Raw genomic sequence first — 10,493 nt, 5'->3', positions numbered from 1 at the left:
TGGGATGCCGCTGTGTGCCATGGCGAGGAGGTGCGCTGAGAGGCCAGAGCTACACACCCCTGCGGCCCGCACGAATGCATGCATGCGGTCCGCGTACCGTTGGCTTACGCCACCGCGCAGTCGAGCCTCGACTAGGGTCAGAGGGAGCCACTAGGGTGGATGGATCTTGTCGGTGGATGGTGGGGAGGTCCTCCATGGACTGTCGTCGGGGTAGGGGATGGTCGTGGCTGCCTCCATGGATTATGCCATGGTGGGGAGGCAGCTACCGTGGCCACCTCTATGGATCTCACCGTGGATGATGGGGGCGTGCTGTGGATGGTGGGGAGCCGCCAGGGGTGGGAAGGGTGTCGCTGTGGTTGGGAAGGACACCGCCGCGGCATCGTAGGGGCGGTAGGGGTGCGCTCATGGGGAGGTGCAGCGCCGCCGCTTGTGTCCCGGCCACCGCAACCATCTTGTTGTATGCCGGGTTGAGAATAGGTCCTAGAGGTTGTCGCCTCCACGTCGTCATATCCAGGGAGCGCAGATCTAGGGAAGGGGGCCAACGACGCTCGCTGTGGGTGGGGAGGGCCGCCGGTGGTCGGCGGTCGAGGCAAGTGGGGGTGGATGGCCGGTGGTGGGCTGGTGGCTGGACGAGGGCATCTCGTGATTAGGGTTTGGAGGTGCCCAATTTATATACTGTGATGGATGGGCCGGCAAGGTAGGTGAGCTGGGATGGGCCAAGGCGGGTTGCTGAGTGACTAGCTGGTTTGGTCGGATCAACTGGTGTTTCGGCTAGGGCTTCCTATAACTATTGGAAGCCCTAGGCTCTTAATAGTGTATAGTGGTGCACAAATTAAACATCTTAGACATATTGCAACACGCGTTGTGGAAAGCGATGAGAAGTCTAACTCCACTCATGCATCTTTTGGGAGACTCGAAAGGAGACAAATGTCGGAGCTTAACTTTATTTAGACATCAAGAATCCTCAACAACATCCCTAATGGGTATGATTAAAAAATGAGACTAGGAGAGAGAGAGAGAGGGGAATTATGCAATTATTCTCTCTGTCTGAAAATAACCGAAGGAACGAACGGATCGAAGACTATAATGTGTAATGGAAATAAAGTAAAACAACCTCTAATTTATATACATAATAATATTGATGTCTTAGCTTTTTGAGTAGTAATAATAGCTTGCTAAGTGAAAAGGCTTAAAAGAAAGGTTATCAAAGACGTGCAAAATACCTTTTCTTTTAAAAAAAATGTGATGGCGATGAATTTTGCAGTAAATTATTAATTACTCCTTTCATCCTAAATTATAAGTTATTTTAAGAATCTTATAAAATCGAAATATCTCAAGTTTGAGTGAATTTAGTAGGAGACACACTTTAACTTCCCCCTATAAAAGAAAAGGAGAACCGGCTACCTTAGGGGTATCTAGTTTCTGGATAGCCATAGTAGTAGGTGTGCAGTCGTCAGGCCGTATCGAGAGGGTGTAGAAGAGGTCGATGGATCATACTACTACGTAAATCTGCTGGCCCTGGGCGGAGCGCCGCCATCGCTCGCAAACATGGTGGGGACGACACATGTTTTCGTTGCCAAGAACGCCACCAGCGGCGACGGGCCAGCATCACCGCTGCTTTGGCGGCGCAAGAGGACCAAATTGGCAGTGAGCAAAGCATTCTCACCGTATTCATCAAGCAGGGAGTGTACAATGAGACTCTAAATATCACCCGGAAGCATGTGATCCTGATCGGAGAAGGCGCCGGAAAGACGGTGATCACCGGGAACAAGAGCCACCGGTTTGACAACCTCAGCACGCCGGACACTGCTACCGTGAGTAAGTGCCGATCGCCCTTTCAATCACGTCAGAACAATAATACAATCACATGCGCATATGCATGTTTGTTGACTTTGCTGTTGCGCCTGATGCAGGTGTTCATGGGATGGGATTCATGGCCCAGGATCTGACCATCCAAAACACTGCAGGCCCGGAGGGTCTGCAGGCCGTGGCATTGATGTCGAGGTCACACTTCTCCCTGGTGTACCGGTGCTCCATCGAGGGCTATCAAGATACCCTCAATGCAGACACTGGAGACCAGATCTATTTGGAGACAGACATCCGTGGCACAATAGATTTTGTGTTTGGATACGCCAGGGCGGCCTTCCAAGGTTGTCGGCTACTGGTTCGCAGCTCCGGCGCCAGCAAACCCGGCGCTCACAATGTTGTCACCGCGCAGGGCCGTAGCAACCCCTTGGATAGATCTGGATTCTCCTTCCAGAACTGTTCGGTCACCGCCGACGAGGGTGCAAACCTCACAGGGGTGGAGACCTTCCTCGGCCGTCCGTGGAAGGAACACTCCCATGTCATCTTCATGGAGACCTTCCTCAGCTCCATCGTCAACTTCACCGGCTGGGTGGAGTGGAACCGGAGCAGCGGCCACATTCCAGACACGGTGGTGTATCTGGAGTACGCCAACTACGGGCCTGGCGCCGACACGAGCCGCCGCATCAACACCACCGCCGTGCGTGTCGTCACCAACTGCAGTGAGGCGGCGCAGTACACCGCGGACCCTTTCGTCAACGCCAGCGCCTGGATGCCCAAGGACAAGGAGGGCAGATACATCATACCCTACGCACGCGGCTTGATCGTCCGCGACCCGGCGTGCCCAGCCCCAGCCCCTCCAACAAAGGCATGAGCTAGCAAGACCTAGCTCCTTCGACCTCCGTCCTTCGACCTCTGTCCTCCTCCTCCTCATCATCATCATCATCATCATCATCGAGAAGTCCGACAATCTCCATCAGCAACGACGACGACAGATCCATGTCCATGCATGGAATGGAAGCACCGTACGTACGTACCAGTAGCTAGCTAGCTTTGCATGCCTGGCCTGCCTGCCTCCGAATCGCAGCAGCAGTCTGCTGGATCGGAGTAGTAGTACTTGTTAGTTTCGACCTGAGTTCTTATTGTGTTGCCTTTGTTTAGTTAATTTCTTGTGTGTAGTATGTTCTTCGATCCGTCCTCAGCTCATCGATGGACGAATCGATGGATTTTCGCCGGTCCTAGTGGTAGTTAGGTGTCTTGGGTTCATTAGCTTGCAGTCTCGATCTCTCGTAGTTGTGCGTGTGCGTGTGTGTGTCTCTCTCTCTACTGAATCTCGATCGATCGATTTGCATTTGTTAGTAAGGCGCGAGGCACAGCCATGTTTAATTTGCGTCCATCACTGTAATATGCAGACAGTTGAATGCTTAATTTGCTGCTTCTGAACTAGTAATGGAATGGCTATGCATGAGTTCGAGGCAGCCATGTTTATTATTTGTTTCTCGTAACCCAATAACTATGTATGTATGTATGTATGTATGTATGTATGTATGTATGTATGTATGTATGTATGTATGTATGTATGTATGTATGTATGTATGTATGTATGTATGTATGTATGTATTACTTCTTGTAGATGTACGTACGCGTGATGATCGATCAATCACCAGCTGATATAAGCTACTTTGTCGTATCACCGGCTAATATCTTAGCTCCAACGCAAAGACTATATATAGCTAGATCCGGACCTTGCTTAATAATTACATTAACACCAAAATAGCATTGCTATGGCAGCATTTGGTGCTGTGCCTACTGATGCACTTGTCGCACCTGCTGTTGCGACTGAAGCTGCTTGCGGTGCCGCCTGAGGCTGATGCTGCTGTGGCACAAGATGCTGCGGTGCCACCCGTTGCTGCAAAGAGGCTTGAGCCGGTATCCGTGGTAGCTGGAAATTGCGAACTTGACGGTACCCACCATTCCCTCCATGTGATCCAAAACCTTCGTATCTACCTCTTCTTCCCCGCTCAAACTCCCATCCAAGACCATAATTTGGTGGATGGACCCCGAGATTGTCCAGAGAAGTGCGCTCCATCTTCATTATATATGGTGATTGTAGTCGTACCTAGCACCGTAACCCTGGCGACCACCGCGCACAGCACCTCCTCCTCCTCCTCCTAAGCATCCTCCACCGTGACCACCTCCAAAACCTCTCCCGCTAGAAGCACCTCTAGAGTTGCCATTGCCCGCACCCGCACCTGCCGCCGCCATGCCTTTGTGCAGAACCTTGGCATACGAAGGCGAGAAGGAATAGGGGGTGGCGGCTAGGGTTCTCTTATTAATTGTTTCAATGTCGCACGTACTGAGTAGAAAACGCGCCGCTTAACGTCAGCAATACTGCAGCCAGACCCAAAGTTCCTTCCTCCATTGCGTGACTATTCCACATAAAGAAATTGTCGCCAGAGATCGAAACCCACGCGTTGGAACTCGACACCGACATCACGATCTGCTTTGTCATCGTCACAGCGTTGCCGGACTCCACGGGAAACTAGCTGGGTCACCGCCGTGTCCTCGGGGTCGACTCCCGAGCGGCCCTCAACGGTCATCAGATCTTAGAGCAAAGTTTGCAAGTCAAGACAAAAGTAATAACATATAGAGGAAAGATGAAGCAACACTGGGAAGGCATGAACAAAATAATCTTAAAATAATGTAGCACAACAAAAGGGCATAGTAAATAAGAGTAAAAAATGCTCATCCAACAAAGATAAGGAGCATAGATGTACGAAAACAGTACAGAAAGGTATAAGCGAAGGGAAGAGGTTAATCATATTGTGGGTAAGTTAAGAATGTAGAGCAAATAAATCACTTTCTGCCAAGGTACAGGGAGCCCAGGACTGCTTAAGGGCCACTTGTTGCAGCATGTAAGATGAGGTCAACTTAAAACTTGGTTTTGGTTGACCATATGATGGTACCCCTTATGACTTAAAACTCTATTTCTGTTGGAGCAATGAAAAACATTTTTTTTCAATGAAGACAGGATTCTTAGAGGCCTCAGTAATATGTCAATCATCATTTTTTCATCAACTTGGAGCTCCAAGGCATTTGACAAATGGGTTATTCTCAAAAATTCTATAATGTAAATAACAGGACATGCCCAGTACCTCACAAGAGAATCAACATCAGATTATATCCTTGAGCAATGGATACCAAATTTTCATCATAGGCTGATTAAGGGGTAAAATGGAAAATGACTAATGGCAAGATCATCAGATCAAAGTCAATGAGGCACACATCACATGAGTCAACAAATGGTTGAAGGCAATGAAGAATAGTAACATATGGAATCCCAAAAAATGGAATACCAGAACAAAGAGGCTATGAGTAAGCATAGGTCCACCAACAGGAATCGTTGAGGATTGCAGGAATATGATGCCTAGAAAGAAAGAACAAAGAAGCTATGAGTAACCAATGGATACAACAACAATACATACAGCTGGAAAGGGAGTTGAGTTGAGAGAAATAATACTGCAGGAGCATAGCGCTTACCAAGTACTTGTTATAGTCTTGTTAGGAATCAATAACAGGAGACCGAGGAATAGTTTGCCCATTGTCTGAAATGGGACTATTATTCATCAATCAAAATATAGTAAACATCACGACACCAAGCGCATAGTGATAGTTGGTTTAGTGAACTGGGAAGTGTGTAACATGCAGTTCGTGTATAGTAAGAGGCATGCTTTGAGAGCAGACAACATTATGCAAATATTATTGAAACATTATTAAAACTTTTAATAATAATTACTACCATCATATCAGAAATTTACAAATTTCTGAGTAAAAACGGAACTCAATTTGTGAGGACTCAAAAGTTTTAATAATACAGGTAGCAAAATTCAGAGTCACTACAGGAAACGCGAGCTTTGCCGAGAGTCCGGCTTTGCCGAGAGCTAGACCCTCGGCAAAGACAGCCTTTGCCGAGAGCCCTGTCATCTTCTCGGCAAAGAGCCTTTGCCGACGGCCAGGCTCTCGGCAAAGAGGGGCTCTAGGCAAAGGTCAGCTTTGCCGAGAGCTAACCTCTCGGCAAAGGCAAGCCCTCGGCAAAGATGCCGTGCCGTGAACGGCTGCCGTAGTCGTCACCTTTGCCGAGAGCCGTGCCGTTAGGCTCTCGGCAAAGAGGTGACCTTTGCCGAGGGCAACTGCAGGCTCTCGGCAAAGACCCCCCTTTGCCGAGGGCTAGCACTTGCCCTCGGCAAAGATTGAAGTTTTTTTTTTGACTTTTGTGCCTAGACTTTTTCTATAGCCCTTGCATATTATATACAAGCACATGTTAAAATTTGGGAGCTTTTTATAACATTTTGCTATATTTCATCAATTCATTTATTTTCTTTGCATTTTTTTGAAAAAGTAAATTTGAACTGCAGGTGCATGAAATAATAAAATATAGCCATTCGAAAAATGGTACTCATGTTTGAGAGTGTATTTTGAGGCTATATCCATAAACTCACCCAAAAGTTTGAATGTCTTTTATACGAAACATAACCATCCATGTGTCGTTGATGTGATTTTTAATTATATAAATTCCAAATGAACTTCAAAAATCACAAAACTTAGTGACATGTCTTGTTATCGTATGTGGATGTTGTGGTAAAAAACTCATAAAGTTTCGAGTAAGTTGCGACTCCGGATGTCTAAAATCCAAATATCTCCGCATGTGATCATATTTGATCACATGTGGAGATGTCTAGGTTTTAGACATCCGGCATTGCAACTTGCTCAAAATCTTATGAATTTTTTAACACAGCCTCCACATGCGATAACACGACACGTCGCTAAGTTTCGTGATTTTTGGACTTCATTTGGAATTTATATAATTAAAAAACACTTTTCCCTCACATTCCTCGACATGTTATGTCTGCGAAAGGGTTGAGATTTTATGTGTGGTTGTGGATACAACTTCAACATACAACAAATATCTTGACTATTATTTTTTGAATCACTGAGTTCCAATATTCCATATACCTGTAGTTCAAATTTGAATTACGTGAAAAAATTTAAAGAAACAAGATTAATTAGTTAAATATAGCAAATAAAGTCAAATTGATGCTAAATTTTGAAATGTATTTAGAAATTGAGTGACAAGGACACAAAAAAAAACTCGGGTCTAAAATAAAAAAAGAATAAAAAAGTCAAATACCTCTTTCCCGAGAGCCTGCACATCTGGCTCTCGGCAAAGTGTCTTTGCCGAGAGCCTGCCCTTCTTGCTCTCGGCAAAACGTCTTTGCCGAGAGCCAGCCGCATCGTGCTCTCGCCAAAGGTTTTTTTAAAAAAAAACCTGTTTCTTTACCGAGAGCCTGTCTCTGTGGCTCTCGGCAAAGGGTATTTTTTTTAAAAAAAAGAAAATATCCTTATCCCCACCCGGCGCAACCCCGGCCCGCGCCCAAGTCCCAACCCTAAACAGACGCGCCCAAGTCCGCAGCGCCGCTGCACCCGGCGCCCCTAGCCCGCCGCCGCCGCCGCCCCCGCCCCTAGCCCGCGCGCCGCCGCCCAAATCTGCCGCGCGCCGCCGGTCCACACTGCCCCCGCCCCCGCCCCTAGCCCGCCCTTCCCCGGCTCGCCGCATCCCGCACGGACGCAGGAGGCCACCGGCCGCAGGACGTCGCGTCGCCGGAGCCGCCGCCGGCCGCAGCAGCCCAGGACGCCGGCGGCCGCACGGACGCCGCAGGAGCCCCGGCCGCTGCCCGCACGGACGCCGCATGGACGCTGCGAGGCCCGACGGCCGCTGCCCGCACGGACGTAGCAGGTAAGCAGTGGGTGGTTGTACACCTAAATCACAATAGTGATACTCTCTCTCTGCCGCTGCCGAGAGCCAGACAGCCAGGCTCTCGGCAAAGGCTTTTTTAAAAAAAATAAAGAATCTTTGCCGAGAGCCGGCCAGCAAGGCTCTCGGCAAAGATGACGTCAATATTGACGTTTCTCGACGGCGCCGTAGGCTTTGCCGAGGGCGTTTCTGGCCCTCGGCAAAGTCTTTGCCGAGGGCTTTTAGGCCTTTGCCGAGGGCTCTCGGCTCTCGGCAAAGAAGCCGGATCCAGTAGTGAGTATGCCTAGATATGTGAATATATTGGACTCCAAGTATATTAATCTAAAAAGTATGTCAATAAAAGAAGGGTTGACTCCATAATTATAGGAAGATGGCCTAGAAACAGAGCGCACCTTTTTTTCCTTTCCCAAAACGGCCACCATGTAGATTACAACAAACGTCATGTTCATTGGAACCTAATTGGAGCATCAAAATGTGAGGCAAAACTTTTCACGTCACTGCCATGGTAGCTGTATTAAGAAAGGATTTTTTTTTAACACAGCAGAGCATATCCACAAAGTACAATGAGAGAAGATCAGCTGAGATAAGCATAGAATTAAGAGCACAACAGCTAAGGTTTGTTGTAGCGTGCACACAAGGGGCAGTGGCACCTCCAAGATCAAGGTTAAATTGCTTCAAAATTGCAAAGCTATGGCAGATTCACTATAGAGTAAGGAGGGAGAGAGAGCAAACCAGGAGCAGACGGATCGAGGAAAATCAGAGCCGCATGAACACTGTGCAGGGGGAGCGGGGGATGACCGGCAGCCGTGTTCATTGGGGTCGCCCGCCAGCGCCGCTGGTGCGCCACCGCCTTGGAAGAGCCGGCTGGTGTGCCGGTGCACGGGGAGAGGAGGGAGCGAGTGAGAGTGAGAGAGAGAGTAGAGAGAGGGAGGGAGGACTGCAACCGCTGGTGCCCCATCCACACCGGAGAGCCGCCACCCCAGCCGTTGCATCGTCACACGGGAGAGACGGAGGAAGGGGAGAGGAGACGGAAGGGAGGAGGAGATATTTTACAGCGGTCTCCTTCGTTGATGTGTGTGCGTGAAAAAGCACGAAGTTTCTGGAGAACGACCACGGTCGGCAATGATGTAGTAAATCGAAGGCGTTAAACGGAGATTAAATGGTTGAAATTTTTTTACTAACGTGGATAGCCCGGGAGCAGAGCCCCGCGTTCCCAACTGCAGGAGTGAAAGTGAATGTTAATCTCATTGTGCTTTTTCACTCAATGATAAACATGGTGGTTTCAGACATGTAAACGATATTCGTGTTGTCATTGTAATTAATCGTCACAGCTAGATAATGTAACAACACTTAGCAATCGACACGATCACAACTAAAGAAATCTTTTCTCAGATGGGCGAAATGTGTTAACCGAGATGGGCAAAGCGTCTACCTCCGCCAAAAGGTCTATATTGATGCAAACCAATGGATCGATTAATCCCATTATCTTTAGGATTATTGCACACGAGCTTCGTGGGTCGATGAAACTTTGGGCTTAGAGTTTTTCTAATTTCGAAATTAACTAATTTTATGAAATAAAAATAATTCTAGAGAATCTAGAATCACCATTTATATCACGAAATTAATCCGAAGCTTAGAAAATCCCTAGGAAAAAAAATCCTAGAAATGGATTGTTGACACCGTTTTTGATACGTATCTAAACAGTTAATGGGACTCGGATCGGCAGGCGAGAAAGTGATGATTGAGTGACAGATAAATTGCCGATGGCTGCCGATGGCTTATGATGCAGATGATAAAGCAGCAGGATATGATCAAGTCCAAGGATGGTGGTTGATCTCTGCCGATGGTTGATGTTGGCAGTTGCCGATGCCGATGGAGGATGATATGCCAATAATGGTAGAAGAGGGCTTAGGAATTGTCGGGAAGATGATGGTGGTGTGCCGATCGCCTAGGGTAGATAAATTAATGTTTTCCATAATTATTAGAGTTTGTTTTGTATACGAATTTCGTTTAGTTTGAAATTAAAATCCTAGTCGTACCTGATTGTAATTCTTTAGACAGGGTATAAATATAGACTTAGTAGCGATGTAAGAAATAATCACAATCAATCAAACACAAGTTTTTACATCTATTCCAGCATCTACTTTCGACGACTTCGTCAACTCGCATATTTTCTTTTTACTTACGAGTTCTTAGGAATTCATCGAGTCAAACTCGGCGAGTTCTCAAGTTCCGCGTGAATACCTCTTGGCCGTGGCATCTGGGCGCATCGCTGTTGTCGGGACCAAAGTATTCGAGTTATCACCTTTGTCGGTTGTAAGGTCAAATCGGCTGGCACGCCTTAACGTTAAAATCGGGTATTAGCCCTTTGTGTTTGCAAATCCACTTTTGCCTCAACATGGATTAAAGGATGAGGAACTCAAACAAAGCATTTAGAGCTCATGAAAAGATTTTTTTGGAACTTCGAATAAAAAAGATTAAGGTCAAGGGGAGTAGGAATTAAATTCTAGAAAAAACTAGAAAATTCTTAGAAATAGAATATTTATCTTCTAAATGTATTTTAAAACATTTTGCACCTAGATGGAATCAGCATGAATGCAACAAATCACTTACATGAACCAATATTTTCACTCTTTTAAATTGATAACAAAATAAATAAATAAATAAATCTTGCAAGTTTTATAAAAATAATCATAAATATAGTTTATTTTGATTTAGTGTTTTCTATTCACAGCCCAAGATACACATGGAGACAAAAAAACGTTCACACAATAATGTGGCGGGAAGGAAAAGGTATATACAAGGTTGAGAAATGCCATGCAATCGGAATCTTAGGGTGCCAATAGGATGCATCTAAATGTTGACATATATATGTTAG

The 10,493-nt window shown here is 46.7% G+C and overlaps 1 protein-coding gene and 1 long non-coding RNA gene across 2 annotated transcripts; one reads left to right on the top strand and one right to left on the bottom strand.

Annotated features, from left to right (window-relative positions):
- LOC110435618 (probable pectinesterase 56) lies at positions 218-2,677 on the top strand. The gene is made up of 3 exons (XM_021461360.1): positions 218-381; positions 1,529-1,818; positions 1,914-2,677. Exons 1-3 carry the CDS (start codon positions 218-220, stop codon positions 2,675-2,677), a joined length of 1,218 nt encoding a protein of 405 aa, XP_021317035.1.
- Positions 4,956-5,523, bottom strand: LOC110435409. Its single transcript, XR_002453069.1, has 2 exons — positions 5,344-5,523; positions 4,956-5,230 (listed from the first exon to the last, which is right to left on the bottom strand). It is a non-coding gene; the product is annotated as an uncharacterized LOC110435409 (long non-coding RNA).

This window comes from Sorghum bicolor, chromosome 5 (assembly GCF_000003195.3).
Source record: "Sorghum bicolor cultivar BTx623 chromosome 5, Sorghum_bicolor_NCBIv3, whole genome shotgun sequence".
Lineage (NCBI taxonomy): Eukaryota > Viridiplantae > Streptophyta > Magnoliopsida > Poales > Poaceae > Sorghum > Sorghum bicolor.
The sequence above is the reverse complement of the archived record's forward strand: the minus strand, read 5'-3'. Positions and strand labels throughout refer to the sequence as shown.

Bases quoted from the DNA above. Each gene is read 5' to 3' on its own strand.
- LOC110435618 (XM_021461360.1), top strand. From the start codon at position 218: ATGGTCGTGGCTGCCTCCATGGATTATGCCATGGTGGGGAGGCAGCTA. The intron at 382-1,528 runs GTAGGGGCGGTA...CCCTGGGCGGAG, and splicing joins AAGGACACCGCCGCGGCATC to CGCCGCCATCGCTCGCAAAC. The intron at 1,819-1,913 runs GTAAGTGCCGAT...CGCCTGATGCAG, and splicing joins GCCGGACACTGCTACCGTGA to GTGTTCATGGGATGGGATTC.